This window comes from Sceloporus undulatus, chromosome 2 (genome assembly GCF_019175285.1).
Source record: "Sceloporus undulatus isolate JIND9_A2432 ecotype Alabama chromosome 2, SceUnd_v1.1, whole genome shotgun sequence".
NCBI classification, from domain to species: domain Eukaryota; kingdom Metazoa; phylum Chordata; class Lepidosauria; order Squamata; family Phrynosomatidae; genus Sceloporus; species Sceloporus undulatus.
In genome coordinates, this window is record NC_056523.1 from 89,141,798 (window position 1) to 89,164,672 (window position 22,875).

Here is a 22,875-nt window from a genome sequence, read left to right on the forward strand (position 1 = left end):
TCTCCGTGGTATTATTTGCTTTGCTTCTGTCTGTCGATTCATTTTCCCCCTCTCTCTTGTTACTATTACTGTTTTTTCCATTATTGTATATTGAATACTTTGGGTATAGTTTCCTGCTATTGTCACTTTAAGAAAATTCTTTTTCAATTACAATTATTTTTATATTTTTCTTTTCTCCCCAACCAATTTTCCCCACCACTTTAACCCACTTGTTAGTTTGTACTCTTAATGCAGCCTCCAAGTCCTCAGCCTGGCTGAGCATGACATCTTATATGGCCAACGGATAACTTGAGGGTCAGCTGGGGAGAGGCTGTGGGGATGATCAGCCGCCTTCCCCGTGGAGACAGCCTGGCTGGGAAAAGAATTGGGGTGATTTACTGTATTGACCCATGTATAAATCGACATAGATTTTTTGGGGTCAATTTTTTGACTTAAATTTCTCAACTTATACATGAGTATAAATGGTAGTTACAAGAGATGTGAACCTGAAAACAGGCTGGCATCCTGTACAGCAGTTGTGAGCACTTATGCTAATCTTATGCATTCAAAGCTATTCAACATTTGTGTTTATGACTGTGGCACTATTACTACAATCTCAAAAGTCCTGCCCCAAACCTACATTAACTTCCAACAGCTTCACCAAGCAATAGAAGTCTGTTCAGCTGGTGACTGAAGCACTGCAAGTTGACATTTCTAGCCCCTTTCCACCAGCAATCTGCAGTGCAACAATCAGAAACAACATCCTGTTGTAGCTCCTCATCACACTGGAGATTGTTAGTAGGAGGGGCTTTAAATGTCATCCTTCTGCACCCTGATTTACCAGAAGTACTCCATTGTTCAGTATAGCTGCCGGCTGTTAGGTAGGTTTAGGGACTCAGGAGAGAATATGTAGTTATGTATTCATAACTACAGCTGGTCTTGTTTTGCCAAGGGGAAGCCAGATAGTTGTCAATTTCTATTGGGTTGTTATCTTACTCGCAAGTTGGCTTGCATAGATTGTTAAGAAGATTCAGCTGTTGTTCTCAGGATAATTCTTTATCCATTAACAAATCTAAGTCAAACGTAGTGGTGTTTGGTAAAAGAGAGCAGAGACATAGATGGCAATTAGAGGGTGAGGCAATGGAACAAGTGAAGACCTTTTCCTACCTTGGTGTATTATTTTCTGAGAATGGATCTTGGTTACGTCATCACCAAATGAGTTCTCTTACAGCAAAGGCACACACGAATCTTATACTTAAACTCAAAACACATAATTACCCTATCTCCAATAATTAAAGCATCTAAAAGCTAAAGTGACACCTATGCTCTTATAATCAGCGGACGTTTGGGATCTAAATCCCATCTCAGTGGTAAAACAAGCTCTGTCTCAACATTTGAGAAGCCAATACAAACGGACCTTTCAATTAGCAAACTACCTAAACATTTAAATGCCAAAACACCTGAGGGAGGTATTAACCTGAGCCAGAGTCAAATAGCTTGATACCATGGTAAGGTTTGGGAGATTTAATGGCTTTCCTTATAATGAGCGAACCTATATTTGTGGAGATTATGAAATTGAGGCTATAGCTCACATATTATTTAAGTTCTAACTATACCAGCAGGAAAAAGACCTGTATCTCGGTCCATATATCAAATGAACAATGTACTGGGATACCCACATTAGAACAACATACTTCATGAGCAGTCAAGACTCAAAAATATATTTCATTACAGCTTGATATTTAAGTAAAGCAATACACCTAAGATCTAGATATGTGGGGTTGATTGGGGTAAATTGAAAGGGTGATGAAGAATTTCGATGTATGATTGTAACTTTATTCCGACTGTTTATCGTATTACTGACTTTTGTATTATTATTATTTTTAATCTATCCATATATCTTTTTTAACTTTTTACACAGTCTTATACAGTAGAGTGATTTCTTCGTTTTGTATCTATATAGTTTTATATCTATATAGTTTTATTATAGTTTTATTCTTATTTTACTCTTATGTTCTCTTATATAACTCTTATTTAGAGTTTTACACAGAGTTTTATATAAAATTATATAGAATTTTATCTATTTTGTATCTTGTATTCTGTATTGTGGTACTTTGAGATGGCCTATGGGCTAATCAATAAATATTGACAATGACTATTTGGGATGGCACCTCTGCACTCTCACCATGGTTGGGGAAACAGGGGTAAAAAGCATTTTATGTTTCACGCACTTCCAGATTAATGGTTTGCATTATTTATTCATTCATTTAAAAAAAAAAAGAAACATATCCTATCTTAATTTCAGAAGGGATTCAAAGAGTTTAATAGGAAGACTGAGAAATACAACTTGAAAAGTTTAGAGAACAGCTGATGTATTTTATCTGGAAAAGGCAACACAGTAATAAAAAGGGAAAAAATCTATGTCACTCTACCGACTATCAGCAGACTAATATCACTGCAGAACTAAACCTTTTACTGTTAGTTAATGTTATCATGTGTGGGCAGAACAGAATGGAAGAAAATAAATGTTACAAAACACAATGACATTATATTTCCATTTGATGAGCTGGGAAACCATCTGGGGTGTTCATTTATTTTACAGAATTGTCTGGTTGAATACAGCAGAGTAACAATCTCTCTGTGTTGGTTCTCCTCTCTCCCATTCTTTCTCTCTCTGCTACCCACTTTGTCTCTCTCTTGTGTCTTACAGTTGTCCTAGTAATTGTTTTTGGAATATGTTGGGCTCCATTCCATATGGACCGACTTTTCTACAGTTTTGTCGAAAATTGGACAGAACCTCTTGCCAACATTTTCAACTTAATCCATGTGGTATCAGGTAATTTTTCTTCTGCTTTGAGTGAAATGCAGAATCAGCTCATTAGAACAAGCTGCCTGATGCCAAGCAGCAAATGAATGCAACACTCTCCCTGAGGATTGAGGCGGGATTACATCCAATAAAATAGATACAAATTACAAATACAAATATACAATCAATAAAATACTAACATTATTAATAAAATTGCATAACAATCATAACAAGCATGGTATTCATAATCAAAGGAGTGGAACATTTCATTTAATAAGGCTCCTATACAGGGTCAGGTGGGTAAGCTCGCCAGAAGAGATCCGTCTTAATTGCCTTCTTAAAAGGATCTAAGGTGGTAAAAGTAAAATAAAATTTCTTTGAATAAGCTGATAGTTGAACTTAGAAGGGGAAAATGTCATTATTTTAATGTCAACTGCTGAAAGGAAAACAAATAACAAAACAAAATTATTATTTTTGTCCCTTATTCTGAATAATTTGTCTTGAATCCTAGGAGCAGCAAGTGAAAATTATTTCTTCCTTCTGTTCTTTAAACATGGTAGCAAGGTGCCCACTGGAAAAAGAGGAGCATGTTCCTGGATCTTACATGGTTGAATTGAAGAGAGAATTTCAGCAGGTGACACTTGCATGACGTGCCTCATCCTTTAAAAAACAACAACATGTGCCCACTGTACATGATAGCATCTATTTGCTGTCTTGATAATTCATAACAATTTTACAGCAATAAGCAAGTCTACATACTAATAAGAGAGATTTAGCTTCTGTGAGGACATGGTTCACTAGGATGACCCTAATACCAATGAACATTGAAACGAAAAGAAATTCCATCTATATTTCAAGACAGTACACTTTACAAGTTTTTAAAAATAATACTCTGTAGTATTCCACCATCTCTGCCTTCTCTAAAAAAGAGCTATCCTTGGCATTGCTGCTATCACCACCACTTCAGATACTAAAGAATGACAAGGTAATCTTGCACTCCCCTACAGAAGGAATATGTTAGATGACATGTTGCTCTGAGTAAAGAGGAGGACAACCATGTTCTTTCATTGGCTTGGTCTGATCAACTGACCTGAGTGAATTGCACAAGTAATTGAAATTATCAGATTCATCTGTCCAACCTCTGCAGTGATAGCCTACAAGACAAGAAGGAATTGTAGCAGGGGAGTATATACACAAAGGAAGCAGTAACCATTAATCTATTCTGATTGGTCCGAGATAGTTGGTCCCAGATAGTTATCATCTTTTCCTACTCTAGGAGTTTAGTAAATTAATATTCTGGATTATAGTTTGGAGAATCATCTCAACCAAAATGGTTATGCTGATGGGAGGGATTGTGGGATACCCTACCACCACAAACACACACACAAGTAACATCTCCAAATTCTATTTGTTCTCATGGATGTGATCCAAGCAATGCACTCTTCTATTGTAGTAGGTGGGGAAAACTTTTATTTGGGTAATTAATGCTATGTCTTCCTCTCCAGGATACCTTTGATGAGAATTAATCATCCAAACACTAAACTTGTACAAAACTTTGTGAAACTCCGAAAATTTGCAAAAGTGCAATAATACTAGTTGCTTGGATTCTTACAGTTAACAAAAAGTTGACCTCCAAATGTCATTGTAAACCACCATCAGCATTTTTACCCAGGAAATATGCAAAAGCTATTATTGTTGCCACTAGACCATCTCTAATATATACAGGGTAATAAACAAAATGTTTTCCTGCAGGATTTCTCAGCCAAGCAGAGAATCTCATTAGAAATCAAGGGAAGGGGATCATCTTTGCATTCTTGACCAATAACTAAGAATTATAGGTACCTAAGCACTTTACTGTCTAATGTAAAATCTGAAGATGTTAGCTACAATATTGTACCAAAGATTATCTGGCTGTGTGCTTATATGATTTATTGGAAGTTTCTTGGGAAATGTTAGATATGCTGGCACCATAACAGAATAAAACAGATCTCCCACTGGAACAGCTCAAAGAGGATGGAGTTGTTTGCAGAACACAGGCAAAGCAGGAAGAACAATTTACACTGTTCCACACCATAACACTATCCCTCACCAAGAAAAAACAGCCAAAGAATCATTAAAAGTCCTGCTTAACTGAAGAAATGTCTTCTTTTTTGTTATGTTCTGCCAAACTCCCTTGATTTGATTCAGAATAGATTGCTAGATTCATTATAATAGCTGGGAGAGTTTCCTTGAAATTGGATCACTACATCCCCACCCTGACCCACTGCTCTCACCACCAACATCTATCCCACACTATAATTTTTACTCACCCTATCTCCATAGTCTGGTGCCCTTCTGTAGTGGTGGGGAGACGGGAACAGCTGAGAAAAAGGACTGGTGGTTGGGAAGATATCATGAGGGGAGAAGGTTTGGCATCTTCTACTCATGAACTATTGACCTTTCATCACTCTGGAACAATAAAGGTCATCTTTTTGGCAGAAGATATACTAAATGAAAATTGATACAACAGGAAAGAACCTCTGGAAGCAACAGTATAGAAATATTAAGATCCAAAGAAGCTAACGAGCTTCTATGGATTCTGGAAGTAGGGGGTTTAAAATGTGCCCCCTACTGGGCAGGCTTGTGCACAAAGTCAGATTTCCCATCAACTTGCCAAGAATTGTTTAAAATCAGATTTTGCATTATGCTTCCTTCATGGTTCTATGTACTGTTACCATGAGAATATCATGGGCCTTTGGTTGGTTCAATTAAGAGACATCTTTGACTTTGCTGCCCTAGTCAGGGAGGACCTTTCCTTGGGCCACACAGTTCAGCAGCCAGCTTTGTTTGCCCTTGCATGTCTCCCAACCAGGAAAGGAAAAGAGGAAATATGGGGAATACTATTGTTCTCTCTGACTTTGGCCTTGTACATTATACACATGTCCATTGTTTGGGATACATTTTATTTCTTACCCTGTAAACCTCACAGAGAACATGATGTAGTGGTTTAAGTGTTAGACTATGGCTCCTGAGACCAGGATTCAGTCATGGAGAACCACTGGGTAACATTGGGCAAGTTATGTTTTCTCATCCTTACAGGAAGGCAAAGGAAATCCCCTTCTGAACAAATCATGTCAAGAAAAACCATGATAGGTTCACCTTAGGGTTGCCATAAGGCAGAAATGACTTGAAGGCACACAACAACAAAATGCACATATAAGTACACAGTCAAAGCAAAGTGGTCATTTGTTTGCAAGAAAACCTAGAGTGTGCAAACTGCTATTTTCATGAAAACTGCTGAGTCCAGTGAAATCTCTTTCCAGCCCTAATTTTTGTTTGATGGTAGAATAAGAACAGCTGAAGTATTTTAAAGGTCCAAAACATACTGCAGAAATAATCCAGTCTGAGACCTCTGATGGAGGTACTTACAGTAGGGGCCCCCAAACCAGGTATAGGGTTGCAACCTCCAGTCCTAGATGGGGTCACGCTCTCCACAAAGGACTGTGTTCGCAGTCTGGGGGTGCTCCTAGATCCATCGCTTCACATGATGAACCAAGGGAATGCGACGATCAGGAGCGCTTGTTATCAGCTCCGGCTGATACACCAGCTGCGCCCTTTCCTGGAAGTAAAGGACCTAGAAACTGTTGTACATTCACTGGTAACTTCACGACTTGATTTCTGTAATGCACTCTACATGGGGCTACCCTTGTGCCAAGTCTGGAAACTTCAACTAGTGCAAAATATGGCAGCCAGGCTGGTTGCCAGAAAAACTAGGAGTGACCGAATAACACCCGTCCTAAAATCTCTTCACTGGCTGCCTATTAGTTTCCGGGCACAGTACAAGGTGTTGGTCATAACCTTTAAAGCCCTACATGGCTTGGGTCCAACCTATTTGAGGGATCACCTGCTCCCATATAATCCGCCCCGCACCCTCAAGTCCTCTGGGAGGAATCTATTGCAGCCTTTAAAAACCAGACTAACAGCTACCTCCCAGAGGGCCTTCTCTGCAATTGCTCCCAAACTATGGAATGGCCTGCCAGACAAGATCCATCAAATTGCCAGCTTAGACAGCTTTAAAAAAGCTGTCAAGACGGATCTCTTCTGGCAGGCCTTTCCTGAATAAAGTGCCCGGCCACAGAATGACTACCCCTCACATCATGTATTAGCCCACCGCTCTGTCCGTGTGTGTGTGTGTGTGTGTGTGTGTGTGTAAAATTCTGTTTTAATAGATATTTTAATTGTAACATGTTTAATCCTGTTTTAAGGGGGGAATTTGGGACACAATGTTGTGAATGTGGATTTCAATGTGTTGTGAGCCGCTATGATTGTCTCGTCACAGAAAAGTGGGATAAAAATAAAAGTTTTATTTATTATTATTTATTATTTAACTGCCTGGTTCAGTGGTAAGGAATCCTGGGAATTGTAGTTGATTATGGCACCAGAGCTCACTGACAGAGAAGGCTAAATGTCTCACAAAACTACAGTTCCCAGAATTCTCTAGCATTGAGCCAGGGCAGTTAACGTGATCTCAACCTGGATTATTTCTGCAATGTGTTTTGGACCATAGTAGCACCTTTAATTACCAAGTCACTGGATCATAAGATATTACCTTATAAATCTAACCTTCATTCTATAGCTCCATAAAGTGTGAAGGGGTTCAAGCCACCCCGACAAAGCCGGATTGGGGTCATGGCAACCATATGCTGCAGCCCCAATCTGGACAGAATCTGGCCCAAAGAGGAGCAGCAAAGAGCTGATTCTATTTGGGGTGGATTGAAGTTGCCCCATCGCTGCTTCAGCTGGTTTCCAGCCAACTTGGGGGCATGTGGCATCTAAATGCCACACACCTAAGTTACCCAGAAGCTGCCCAGCCTGTAATTGCCAGCACGACGTCCAGGCTTGAAGCTGCCGGTCTGTTCCGGTCCTAATTGTCTTTTTCTTTTCTTTTCTCCCTTTGTCTTTCTGTCATTGTCTTTCCTAGGTGTTTTCTTCTATCTAAGTTCTGCTGTAAATCCCATAATCTACAATTTACTATCCAGGCGTTTTAGGATAGCTTTCTTGAGTGTCATCTCTCCTCAGTGCAAACACTGGAATCCTAGACATACAACCAGCCGCCTCCCACCCCAGAGGAGTATTTTCATGTTGGGGGAGCGAAACACCATGGGATCTGGTGAAGACAGAAGCCCCCCATGTCTACATCGGTCATCTGTCTGCAGTTCTCATCTATCTAGTGGCCTGTGATTATGATGCCCTTGAAAGTCCTAAAAAATCCATCTCAGATTCAGTCATGTTAAGGCCATTTAAATCAATGGCCTTAACCACAGCTAAGTCAGTATGGTGCCAGGCCTAAATGTCCTCCCATCTGGATATGATCTATTTATCCATGAGCATCTCCTATGTGTTCAGGAGAATATTTTAGTGACCCTATAAGATCAGCCCCATTGGAGGACAGGCTATGCTTAAATCATGAGAAAGACTCACATGATCAGGCCTTATCTGCATGGTTTAGATTGTCTAAAGATTTCCTACAGTTATATAGGAGCTGCTCATAGATAATAAACTCTCATGCTATAGGCAGAATTTCTAAGGGGCATCTGTGTTTAATGTCAAAAGATGATGTGCACATGACAGATGTTGAGAGAAAAAGCAACCTGAATCTGGAGAGGCATCTCTGAAGGGTGTGAATGAACACACTGACCTTGAAGACAGCTTGCAGTTATTTTCTCTGCCAGTATAAAATGTATATGTCTGAAATAGCTTCCATGTCCAGAAATCATTTATGTGATGAACACAGAAATTTGGATGGAGTGAAATAAGAACCACTTTTCAAATAAATCTTTCTGCTTACAATTGCAGTCCTGAAGATACTGACATCAGCAAGACAGTTCCATATGGACAGAATGAGGAATTATTCATCTTAACTGTTATATCAATAAATGTTTTCCCCCCTTTCTGGGGTATATTGTATGGTATGAAAACTGGCACTTCCACTCTGTTGCTTCTCCCCTCTGGCAACATGGATAATCTCGAAACAATCAAGAGCTTAAATGTCATGTGGCCTGAGGGCATAATGTAAGGCTGCATTATCCCACACAAGAGATAATGCTAATTTTCAGATATTTTCAAGATGAAGAAAGAATTGCTTTGAGTGCAAAGTGATGTGAAATCAGGCTTCACATTTTCAACATATTTTTGAACTGTTCTGAAGATTTCCTGTATTGAGGATAAAATTAGAAGTGGGCTTTCTTTAGGGTGGGTTGGAAAAAGCATTATAAATGTCACTTAGTTTAAGCATCTGACCAATACTGAATTAAAGATATAAGCACCTACCCTGTAATAAAACTAGTGTGCAAAATGTTGTACATACAATACATTGCAATGTCAATGTCAATATTTAGTAATTACAATGTCTAAAATTTATTCTTCTCTTCAGTGCCAATGCTTTTTAAAATCATATTTACTTTCTCTGAACACATATAAATATTATACAGCTCCCATGGTAAAGAAGGTTTAATTGGACAAAAATAATTTCTTTATTCTGATTTGATTATTTTACAGCTGAATGAATTCCAGTTAATACTGATTTCCTGATAGGACAGAGACTCAAAATTCTGATGTTTTTTTCCCTTTGGCTGAGCACTACCAATCTTACAGGAGTATCATAAGCATTTTTATTTAGAAGCAAAACCCACTGGGTTCTTAATAACAATTTCTTTATGTTTCATTTGGGATCTACTGTTCTAGAAGAGAATTTAAAAAATCACCTATGTATTAAATCTAATTGTTACTCCCACCTGAATGAACAGAAACTTTATTTAGGTTGCTGTTAACTGGCCTCAGGTTGACTTCATGGGCACCCTATGGATAAGACATCTCCAAGCCCCTCCATCCACTGCTCAGCTTAGATCTTGTAGATTCAGGCTCGTGACCACCTTAATTGAGACTAGCCATCTGGCATACAGACTTCCTCTCTCTCTTTTTTTTAAAAAAATTAAAACATTATTCAAAGTATATCATACAAAATCTTAACAATCATAAGACAATGGTATTAAAATTTTCATATCATTGAAAAACCTTTCTTATTAAAATTTTACACAATCTAATTTATTTAAAATAAATCTGACCATAAAGAACATTGGCTAGATGGGGGAGAAACGGATATAAAATGTGTATTAATATAATCCATAAGAGGAGACCATTTTTCCTGATTTTGGTTTTGTTGTTTTGCGCTATCTTTCATATTATCTGTTAATTTCTCCATAAGCCATTGATCCCACCTCTTTTCCACCAGCTATCCAGGGATACAAGACCTGTTATTCAATTATTAGCCACTTCTAGTCGAGCTACTGTCAGCAAAAAATAGATGAACTATCTGTTTTTTAAAGATTTATTACTTTTTGTGTATATTGAAAGTAACAAAAGAGATGGGTGAAAAATTATTTTTTGTTTTGTAATTGAAGCAGTTTGGTTGAACACGTCATGCCAGAAGTGATTAATATTGAAACACATATGGATATAAGTCCCTAAGACTGGACAACCTCTCCAGCATAGAGATTATATGGATTTTATCATCTGTGACTTTCTAATAGGTGTCAAATACCATTTATGTACTAGCTTTTGAAAGTTCTCTCTGGTTAAAGCTGATCTTGTCTTCAACACAGAAGATGACCATATAGCACACCAATCTGATTCTGGAATTGATATATTCAGTTTACTTTCCCACAATGTTTTGGTACATATGGTATTATGATATGAATTTGTCAAGATGAGGTGATATATGTGGGAGACTGAACCCTTACTATTTCCAACAGGAGCACTGCATAAAATTTCAAAGGGAGTCATAGATCTTTCCCCTTCCTTGAATAAACTAGAGGAGAAAGTTTTTATTCGCTTAAATTGAAACCACAAAATTGGTAATGGGTCTAGAGTTGATGCCAAATCTTCAATTGATTTGAGTTTATTATTCTTAAAGAGGTCTTTAATTTGATAAATTCCCTTTTCTTCCCAACTTTTATATTGCCAGAATTTATCTACGTGAAAAAAATTTGGATGATGTAAACATGGACAATTAGGTGACAAATCTGGAGAGAGAATATCTTTCCATTTTTGCCAGATTTCAGTGGTAGTTTTAAACCAAGGATTGTTTAGCTCTTTAATCTCCTTTCCTAATACTTTAAAAAAAAACTGTGGGAAGTGTGTAGATCTACTTTAAGTTCCATTTTTACCCATGAGATTTTAATACATTTTTTTTTTCATTAATGGAATTGCCTGAGATATTTGAAAAGCTGTGAAGTATAACTGAAAATCCGGTATAGCTACCCCCCCCCCCCCTTTTTGAAAAAAAGGATCCGAAAAATAGAAAAAAAATAAATTTTTTTATTATCAAAAATATATTAATTAATCAATCTTTGCCACTTTTTAATTCTCAAGGTCGAAGGGGACATAGGTATAATTTGGAATAAAAAAAGGTGTGGAACAATAAACATTTTCACGAGCAATTCTCCCTAACATCGAGGGGAATAGATGTTTCCATCCTTTTAATTTTGCATTAATCCAACTAGTAACATTTTTATAATTGCGTAGAATAAGTTGATTAATATCTTTGGTAAAATATACACCCAGATATACAAACCCTGGTGGATATAATTGTAAGTTTGTTAACTTTTGCAGTATGTTCTGATCAGAAGGAATATTAAAACATAGAAGTTTAGATTTTATATAATTAACTCGCAGACCTGCAAAATGGTCAAAAGAATCTAAAATAACTTTTAATTTCATAAAGATTTACGAGGATATTTTAAAAAATGCTTCCTCTCTTTGTACTACCTTCTATGTTTCCTAGCAGTACTGTCTTTTCTAATGATTTGTGCCTTCTGATGATGTGGCCAAAGTACAACAGTCTCAGTTTGATCATCTTGGCGTCCAGGGAGAGTTCAGCTTTGATCTGTTCAAGGACCCATTCGTTTGACTTTTTGGATGTCCATGGTATTCTTAGTATCTTCTCCAGCACCATATCTCAAATGAATTTATTTTCAAAAGATCTCAAATGAGATTATTTTCTTTTTATCTGCTTTCTTCACTGTAAGTATATAAGTATTGACTTGTATTGCATTGACTGAATGGGTTCACTTGACCGTGGTCTGTCCATTAGGTTTATGCCCATAGAATCTGTGCTCTTCTTAAAACAGCAATAGTATTCTGTCAGTGCCAAATATTTACTTCTTCAAATCTTACCATTACATGAAGAAATCATACCTTTCTCAGCATAATAAGACTGAAACAAAACTGTGCCATTTGGCACAATTTTTATAGGTTGTAGAGTTTAATGCCAAAATCTGATACTTCATGTAAGTTTTGGTGTCAGACTAAGAATCTATTTGGAGTCAAACGTGGGTTACAAATGTCATTGATTTTTGAAATGTAGTTGTCATCTGTTGACTGGCTATGGAAGATCCATACGTATAACAATTTTGCTGTATGAGAATCATCTACATTTTGGTACCATGGTTCATTCATGAACCTTAAAAGACCATAATAAAACAAAAACCATTAAACCCATTTTTTAAATCTAATTGCTAAACATGTTTTCCCATCTCTAAATATGTGTTTTTTTTCCAGTAGATGATCTCACAACAACAGCCTAAAATGTTGGTATGTATATGTATGCTGTAAATCTACTTAAAACAGTATTGTAGCAGTTAAATAGTTGTGACATTTCCCAAAGAATCTTGAGCAACATCAAGATTCACAGGAAGTTTAAACAAAGAATTTAAACAAACAAGCAAACAAACAATCCTTACATACCTTTCCAAAACACCCATAAATTATACATGTCCCTAGACTAGGAAAACATCAACTAGCTAAAATTTCTCCCATGGATTATATTGGATCAATGGGATGAATTGTTGCCATTGATTTTAGATCTATTGTTAATTGTAAAGCAAACATCTACATTTCAGCATTATGTGAATGCATTGTAAAGATGGCATGCATGCATTATCCTGAGCCAGAAAATCCCATCCAGGAATCTGAGAATCATCTTCTCTCAACATAATATAGCCAAGAAGCACCTATTTGTGAGATGTGAGACAGCCAAGAGATGCAGTCCCCACAATTTGCCCTGGATGGATTATTCTTGTTTTCATTGACAGAGGCAGCCTTACTATTAGGCAGAAAGCCAACCCAAATGACCAAAATGCTTGATGCAAGCTTTCAAAACTCCACTGGCTTCTTCATCAGGCAAATTGTTAAAAACCATACAGGAGAAAGGAAAATACCATGATGTTATAGTCACAGGCCTACATTTTTTCAACATATTGTCAACATATGGTACTATTTTCAGTTAAGATGGTATCAAGGGATATCCATGTAGAAAGAGGCCACCCCCCCCCCCCCCCTTTGGTCATATGGGCTCTGGGTGACAGTTTTAAAATTTAGAAAACAAAATTTAAACTTCCTGGATCAATAAAGGCATCAGTGTTTTGTGGATTTGTGATATTGTACTTTACTCTGTATTTAAGAAATGGCATGATGAAGCGATTACACAAAGCTTCTATATTCAGAAATCCACTTAGTTCCCCGGTTTCCCTCCAGTTAAGCTGAACTGTACCTGAATTCAAATGAATGCCAAGCTCATTTTACATTTTACATTTACCTTTCTCCCAGCACAGGGCTCAAGGCAGTTGTTTTTCCAGTGCATGTCTGACATCAATGCACTCTAAAATTCACCTCAGGATGAGCAAGGATGCTTTTTATTCAGACACTTTATGGTTCCCAGCAGTCACAGTTAAATCCTTTGCCACCCCCAAGTGGACAAATAAATAAAGAGTCATTTCAAATATTCTTTTCTTATACCCATTTTATTATGTTCCTTCTAGGAATTATTGAATTCTGGGATTGTTTGGAATTTTTTTTCTTTTTGAAAAAACAAACACCCATGTATATAATTGTGTGATCTGTGTGAAGAATCTTTGTCACATTATACACACAACTGACATGATTTTCATACTTATCATAGATGGTTAGTTTACATGATAGCAAATAAAGTAGAATTTTAGGCAAAAGTATTCTTAAAATTATTCATGCTCCATTTCATCTTGCCTCCTGGAGCTGACACTATTTCAAATAATTCATAAATGGATCATCCCATTGCAATGAGTCAAATGATTCCAGTTCACCAGTATAAACTACTTTCTGGTGTCCTTTGGTTACAGTTGATACAATGGTGCCAATACTACCTTAGTAGCAAAAGAGTAGCAAACACTTAATGACAAACATCTACACAGTTTTGTTTTGGGGCAACTTAAAGAAGAAAACAAAAAGAAACCTATAGTCAATTGCATAGATAAAATCTCACTAAATATAAGCCACACTGTTTTAACCTTATTTAGAAAGGAAGATAAGAAAGGTGGATGTACAGTTAAAAGTGTTATTCCTATTTCACTTCTTCCCTGCAGAACCTCCTGCACACTATGTTGTTTCATTGTTCATAGAACTGTAGATTTCAAATGAAGATCTAGTCCAACCCCCTGTTACTCTCTTACATTAGTGGCATCATGAACTATATTGCCATTGGTATCCTCTCCAAATTTGTTGTTGTTGCTTTCAAGTCATTGTTGACTTACAAGGACCCTAAGGTAAACCTACCATCAAGTTTTCTTGGCAAGATTTATTCAGAGGGCTTTTCCCTTTGAGACTGAGAAAGTATGACTTGCCCAGGGTGACCCAGTGAGTTTCTTTGGCAGAGCAGGGGTTTGAACCCTGGTTACCAGAGTTGTCGTCCAGTTCTCAAACCACTACACCACACTGTAACACTGTGACACTGGCTCTCATTCTCTCATACTACAGTTCTATAATTCTATTATCCATTACTTTCTTGCTCAACAAAGAGCATGCATTGAGCAAATTGTGATGAAAACAGAGAAACACAGCCAAAAAATTGCACTGAATTCATGAAGTCAGGTCTCCTTCATAATTTGTCAGGCACTGGTGTTATTCGGGATAAAAGTCAGTGTCACAGTAATGCAACCCTATGCACTCCTGGCTACTTTTTCCTTCCTCTTGGAACAGAGGCTCAGTGACCCTTGAAGAGTTAGGGAGATGGTTATGGCAGCACAAAAGACAGTTGACAAACCAAACTGCCTTCCTCCAGACATCAAGTTTAGTTCTGAGGCCACTTTTGCTGCTGTAGAATTTCATTCATGTTTCACCTCTTAAGAGATTTGACAGCATCACAAATCTCAGAGTGCCTTTACAAAGGCATTCTCATTTTCTCCTCTTTTACCTGCTTGAGTTTAATGTTGTAAAGGTTGCTTTGTCTGTGTGATTGATCATCATGAGCCACTGTAGTATTGAGCTGGCTGCTCAGCCCAGGCACATGGAAATAACAGGTAAATTGAAGTGTCAGAAAACCTGTGGCAAGTCGGTGATGCAGTTTATATTTGTTTTGACAGCACCTTTCATAACAAGGCCCTGATGACCCAAAGTATTATGCAGATGGGTCTGTTTTCTGAAACAGAAAGGAAATGGCTGTGCTCCACACTGTTATAGTGAAATTATCAGGTTACAAGTACGGATATTGGCAAGGTTTTCCTGATATTTAAAAGCTGTGCATTTGGTCATGTTTGTGGGGTTAAAGTGGGATTTTCATTCACCTAATAAATGGTTTTTGAGTTTCTGGCTCAGAATCTTCTGAAGTTTGGGTTCTAAGTAGACTCCTCAAGAAGTCCTTAAATGCACTCATAGAACAAAATGTGTGGCTTCTCAACTAATAGGCAGATCATCTTTGGAGAATCTTGAGATATGTTTCTTATTTCTTTTGCTAAATTAGGGATGTCACCTCTTTTTTTTTTTTCTTCTGAAATATTCCTCATATTCAGTGACAGGCAGGCAGGCACAACATGACAGGCAGGGACAACATGATGTTGTCTATAGGGGGAACAGCTTGTATCTATTGAATTTGTCTAATACACTTGGCTGAGGTGTCAGTTAAGTTATTTTTTAAAATATAAGAACTTGCCAGATTGTCTTTTATCAACATTTCATAAAAACGAACATGAGATTTAAAAAAAAAATATGGGAGAAAGGGGAAATGACAATTTTTAAGCATTATAAAAAAAAATTTACCATCTTTCCCAAAGTATATTAGTGCGCCCACTCAGAAATAAAGAGATAAGATAACAGTGCCATGACAATTTAACAGCAACTCTTATTTAACTTCTATAGTAACCCACTTCTGCACTGAGGCCTGACTAGAATGGAAAGGGGTTCTTTCCATCTTCCTCCTCAACTGTACAAGGGTAAGAACCTAAGCCTTGCTGCCACTACATAATCCTACAGTCTGGTATCAGTCAAGCTGTCATTTGGATCAGTAACACTTTCCCAGGCTAGACCCAGCAACTTTGAATTTGGGAGAGGAACAAATCCCTGGTGGCCTTAAAGGTCTTAAAAAACCAGATTGGCCTCATTCCTCTTCCAACACCCAAGCCCTACAAAATCCAGAATGCAAGTCAAGGAATGCCATTTCACCCAAATGGTGCCAGTAGAGTGCCCACTAGTGACCAGAACAATTACACTTTCTGGCACTAACTCACCATGTAAACAAATTAGGTTTTTCTCACCACACTGGTCAATTTACCATTGTCCATTGTCCACAGGTGCAGTGTAGGTAAAACCTACCTCACCACCTTTTTGGAAAATTTCCAGTCTAGTAAATGCAAGCCAAACATTCCTACCTGCCTGTGGAGCATCCAGCACATGCTTGTACTGACCCCCCTACAGTGGTTGGGTAGGCTGAGCATGATGGGTAGAAGAGGCTGAGGCTGAGGCAGTCAAGGCTTTTATAGCTGCCCATCTTCACTTTTAGCATTAGTGATGCTGTGATGCTAAAGCAGAGGGGCTGATCTGCCTCCTCTGTGGAGGCACCAAACCCATACCAGTCTCACATCCACTAAAGTGGCATGAAAACAGGGTAGCTATTACAAATCATAACTAATCAGAAAGGGTTGTTGTGACAAATGGCATGGCTGTACCTCAAATCCTTTGCGATAGGGCAGGCTATAAGGCACCCTTTATTTCTCAGAGGTTGATTATCACCACTCTTCAGACTCATCCTTTATCCAGAGAATATATTTCATATATTATTTAATACATATATAATTTGTATACAAATGAAACCAGGGATATGACTCTTCTATATATGATAAAAAAAATAGATCAGTTTTCCAGAATTTGCTTTGAATACTAAAAAACAAACAAACAAACAAAACAAAACAAAACCAATGTGTTTGCTAAGTACATGGATAAGTCCAGCTTTCAGACTTGGCAAAAGAACTTCCTCAGCTCAATTTCTATGTTTATTCCAAACTAAGCAAATAGAAATCTAAACAGTCAGATGCTTTAAATATGAAGTGAAGCAAATAATTAGTTGGCAAAAACATCTTTCTGTGTGTATATGTGTATGCTCCTTTAAGTCACCTGTTGACTTATAGTGACCCCATGAATTTTTCATAGAGTCCTCTGAGGCAAGGAATACTCAGAGGTGATTTTGCCAGTTTCTTTCTCTGAAGAATAGCCTACAGCACCTCATATTTGTAGGTGGTCTCCCATCCAAGTACTAATCAGGGCAGACCTTGATTAGCTTCCAAGATCAGACAGGATCTGGTGACTTTAGGGTTTCTAGCCCTCATCTAAAATGTACCAGGAACATACAGTCTTTTGATGCTAAGAACAATGCACAAGTTATAGTTTTCAGGTGGGAGACAAAGCAAGTCTTTCAATAAAAAGTCAGTTTTCAATGAACCAGAACGGAGTAGTGGTTTCAGCCTCTGGAAATCAGCATTTGAATTCCTGTTCAGTCATGGAAAATAACTTGGTGACCTTGGGTAGGTGTCCCCCTGTGAACATGAACAAATCTTGACCAAAAAAAAGAAAAGCCCATGATAGGTTGACTTTAGGATCATCATAAGTCAACAAGAAATGGAAGGCACACAAGAACAATGGTAAGTTCTCAAATCACTGTGCCTAGTTCATGTATCTTTTCATTTCACTTTATCTCATATTCATTCTTTTTTTTAAAAAAATCATCTGAAGTTTTAGTCAAATTTATGGAGAAATTTGGAAAGTTTGAATTTTTTAATAAAAATTATTTCAAAATTCTAACCTATCTTAGAATTTTAGAATTTTGAAACAAGAAGGGCCATCCAATCCAATCCCCTGCCACAAAGAAATAAGGAGTGTGTTTCACTGTTAAACAGCTTTTACTGTCAGGAAGTTCCTCCTAATGTCGGGGTGGAATCTCTTTTCCTGTAACTTGCATCCATTGTTCTGGGTCTTGTTCTCTGGAGCAGCAAAAAACAAGCTTGTTCCCTCCTCAATATGACATCCCTTCAAATATGTAAACATGGCTGTCATGTCATCACTTAACCTTCTGTTCTCCAGGCTAAATATACCCTGCTCTCTAAACCTCTCCTCACAGGGCATGGTTTCCAAACCCTTCACCATTTTGGTTGCCTTCCTTTGGATACGTTCAAGCTTGTCAATATCCTTCTTGAACTGGAGTGCTCAGAACGGAACACAATATTTCAGGGGAGTCTGACCAAAGCAGAACAGAGTAGCACTATTATTCCCCTTGATCTAGACACTACACTCCTATTGATGCAGCCTAGGGTCATATTGGCTTTTTTAGCCATTACAACTGTTGGCTCATGTTCAGCTTGTGGTCTACCAAGGCTCCCAAGAAGCAGTGCTTTGATGTTGTATTCCTGCATGGCAGGGGGTTGGACTGGATGGCCCTTTAGATCTTGTCCAACTCTATGATTTTATGATTCTATGATCATGAGTGCCAATATCATGTAGTAATAGCCATGGGTAACAACAAGAACCTTAAATGGATAATGGTCTCATTGCTCCTTATATGGCTGAATCAAAGGATTTCTTTCCCCATGCAAAACAATGTTCCTCTTGTGTAAACATGGTATTTTTTCTTGTTGTTAATGGAGCCTCCTTAATTTTGCCTAGGAAATTAATTTACCAAGTCAAAGAAAAGCTATTAAACTTTCTCACAGAAAGGAGTTATTCAGTTTAATAATATCAGCTCAGTCTGTATGTCAGAATGTTACTTTTTAGCCCTTTTATCCACCCACACACAACCCTCTTACTTGGGAGAAATTGGATTCCCTCCCCCTTCCAAAACATGTACCTCCCAAATCACACCATATTGGAAGGAAATACAGGTCATCAGTACTGGCATCAATGCTTGAGGAAAAGAATAAACATTTGCTCCTTGCTTCACTTCTAATAGAATAGCTCTTGCACTTCCAGAAAAGAGGGACAGTTGATTAGTGCTCAGATCATGGAAGGCAAAAATCCAAAGGGTTGCTTCATGTCTTTTCTTTCTCCAAGGACTGATCAGGTAGGTAGCCTTCTTTCCTGGATCAAACCTTAGAAAATCTCCCCTCTGAATCAGAACTATTCTTTGTGATTTTTAAAGACTTCGTTTTTTTCTGGGCTATTGGAGGAGAGCAGCAAACAGAGAGGAGATAAGCTCCACGTGTTCTAATATGGTCAACTGTTTATTCAGTGTTTATTCAGTGTTTAAAAAGCCCAACATATTTTGGCCAAATTTGGCTTTCTTCAGGGGCTGAAAACAAATATAAATACACTTAGACAACACTCATCGAACAGTGATACAAAAATAAAGAACTTATCAAAGTTATACATACCATTTGAGAGAAATCACTGGAGTTGTAAACACTCTCCAAATTACAGGACCATAAAAATAAAGAGACCAAACAGTGTTGCATACATATATATATATATATATATATATATATATATTCCATATGACCTTGAAAAGGTTTAACCAATGATATGTCTTGGGGCAGGACACAGGGACATATGATGCAATTTCTCCTGACATTTGCTCATTCTATTCATGACATTACGTATATTATTATATTACACTCATACACATACATATGTTGTGATGTATAATTTCTCTGTTATATTCAAATTAAGGATTGTAGGTCCAAATCTTCATTTAAACTTACAAGCACTGATGATTTCAGTTTTAAAATCCATCCTATCTCTTATCTCTTTAAAATATGTTCTTTATTATTATAAATTCTCTCTATAACCCAAAATTATAAATCAGCTGTAGAATGTTGCATTTCTAACCCCCCCCCCAAAAAAAAACCCAGACTAATTGAGCTCCCACTCTTTTATTTTCAAATTAGAAAGGTTTTCTCCTATTCTATGTTTTATTGGTCTCATGGTCCTGTCAGCGTAGATTGCGCAGTCAGCTCTGGCACCAGATTCTCCACCTTCAGAGATGCAGGCAGCCGCTCGCAAGCTGGAGAAACACCTCTCCCCTTCAGTGTCAATGAAGACAGACAGATGTCTCACAAAGAGGCTTTTATTCTTCATAAGTTCCACTATATACAATGCTATCATACAACTCCAACACCGTCCACCATCACAACAACCCACTGCGACTCACACTGTTACTTGAGGCACTCTCATTTTATAGCCAGGGCTCCATGTGACTTTTTGGCTCTGCTTCTTCCTCCTGTGTAACAATTATCTCTGTCCCCTGTCCAGGGTGACTTTGCACTTCTGCATCCTTTTGCAGCACTTTACTGCACTTGGTGACCATCATCTCTGATGTCACTTCCCATGACTCAGCACTGGTGGAAAAATGCCTCGTCATCATGGCTGACAGTGACTCTTTGTTGTCTAGTCACTATTTAATACCACATTGTGCATTTTCTCAGGACTCTATATCCCAACAGGTCCACCCCACATAAAGTTTCTTACATGTACATTGAATAGCACAGATCACAAAACTAGTATTGCATGTGCTAAAGTGGGATAGTTTATATCATTATTGGTCATTGTAATTTACAAATTCTGTCATTTTAGTTGTGTGGGTATAATATGTACAATAACCACATGGATGGTGTCCTACTGGTTGAGATAGACTCATCACAGTATTCTCAGCAGTTTGTTTTAGGGTTTTACACTCAGCATGTATTACTAAGTTCCTGATATTTTTGGTTCTCTTAAATAAAATCATTGATTTTTATTCACATGCTGGAATGTTTTCCAACAGGTGCCAGTGCTTGTGTGTAGTCTTCTGTATATCCTTGGTAATATGATTAAATGTCAGGGTGCAAAGTACATAATTAGTTTGTGGTCTATGTTGTTGTTGGGTTTCTTTTAACAATTCCAGTCTTTGTTTGTCAGCTACTTTTGCCAACCCTTTGGAAATCAGATGTTGTGGATAGCCTCTGCCTCTTACGCCCAATACAGACGGGCAGGAAGTACCGTCATGGGGCCATAACTAGGGCTCGGGAGAATGCAGCAACTGCATGCTCCCGAGCCCTAGTACATGTGGGCGGCACTATTATTGAGGGGCAGCACCCACATGGGGGGCATGCCCATGACGTATGGGTGCCTGAATGCCCAAATGTCTGTGCCAGGAAGAGGCATCATAGGGCTACATTGCAGCCCTTACAATGTCTTAAAGAAGAAGCTGCTCTAGGCAGCTTCTTCCTGCCTGTGTATCGTTGCCTCATGGTTTGGTTGCTGTGGAAACAATGTGCAGCAAAGAGGGGTGGCATTTTGCCGTCAGTGTGTACCAGGCCCCAGTTGTTTGGACAGTAAGTCAGATTCCTCCTTAAAGTCTTCGTTGTGAGAACAATTATGTTTCAGTCAAAGGAACTGACCATATGGGAGGTTGTTCCTCGTGGTTTTTCGACAATTGCTATCAAAGTTAAGTGTTGGCATCTGTTGGTTTTTTATATAATGATATGATGAGATGATCCCCCCTTTTTATCAAATTAAATATGTCTGTTAATGTTATTAATTGATAAATGGAACTGTTTTAGTTCTACATCTAAATATCTGGCCCAAAATATGGGTTTTCCCTTGTATGTATTATTAAGTTGGACTGTTGTTTTTCCAAATCCCTCCATATAAAGATTAGCCACCTCAGGACCTACAGGGCCAATAATATTTTTGTTCAAATCTAAAATAGTTTTTTTGTTAAAGGTATTTCAGCTAAGGAGAGTAAAATATGGGTTGGCAGATGTTTGACTTCCCTCCTTTCCAAACTGACTCTTTTAATGTTGAGGGCTTTATCCTGGGTATATTGGTATAAAGTGATCTCACATCCATGGACCCCAATATATCATTTCCCCTTATCTTTAGAGGCATTATTTTGTTAATGAAATCTGCAGTATCTCTTATAAAGGATTGTATGGAGAATATGAAAGGCTTCAAGAAATGATCAACAAATTATGCCAAAGATTCCAGAATAGACCCACAACCTGAAACAATAGGGTTATTGGGAGGATATGTACTTTTATAGATTTTGGTAGGATATAGAATAGTGGAGCCCTGGGATCTATCTCAAAGACTTTTCACCCTACATATTTATAGTACCATGATACCATATTAATTGCCATGGTAAAATCCTATTGGGATTTTCAGATGCATAAGACACTGAAATGCTCTAACTGTGCATAAGAAAGACCCCAACCTAAACTGCAAATTTCAGGTTATCCTAGCACATTGCCATGTTAGTTAAAGTGGAATCAATGGCATTATAATTATTTAGTATGAGAGGGTCCATTATTTTTAGGATCAACTTGTTAGGCAGTTAGCACCATAGTAAGTATTTTAAATGTAGTATTTCCTGAAGAGATTTGTTGTTATGTGCTTTCACGTAGTTTCTGACTTATGGCAACTCTAAAGCAGCCGTATCACAGGGTTTTCTTGGCAACCCTAAAAAAAAACCCCTATCACAAGGGGTTTTTCGCAAGATGTATTCAAAGGGCTTGCCTTTGCCTTCCTGTGAGGCTGACCGAGTATGACTTGCATAGCAGGTTTCCATGGCTGAGCAGTGATTCAAACACTGGTCTTCAGAGGCCTAGTCCAGTGCACTAACAACACCATGATGGCTCTATGAAATGCAAAGAATTAACAATAGATAATTTTGTATGTGGCATACAAGAGCCACAGTCATATGATTCTTTAATCCTAGTGGTTCTCATCACTATATTTTGCTCTCTCTGTGATTTATTTTTTGCTCCGACTTCTTGTGCATTATG

At 37.9% G+C, this 22,875-nt stretch overlaps 1 protein-coding gene across 1 annotated transcript in view; it reads left to right on the forward strand.

The window, feature by feature from the left end:
• The window catches only part of NMUR2 (neuromedin U receptor 2), a 171,383-nt gene extending 163,378 nt beyond the window's left edge, over positions 1 to 8,005 (forward strand). Inside the window, exons 4-5 of the mRNA XM_042447502.1 lie at positions 2,690 to 2,815; positions 7,746 to 8,005. Of these exons, the coding sequence (XP_042303436.1) occupies positions 2,690 to 2,815; positions 7,746 to 8,005 (386 nt within the window). The remainder of the gene's footprint in view (positions 1 to 2,689; positions 2,816 to 7,745) is intronic.
• The last annotated feature ends 14,870 nt before the right edge of the window (positions 8,006 to 22,875 follow it).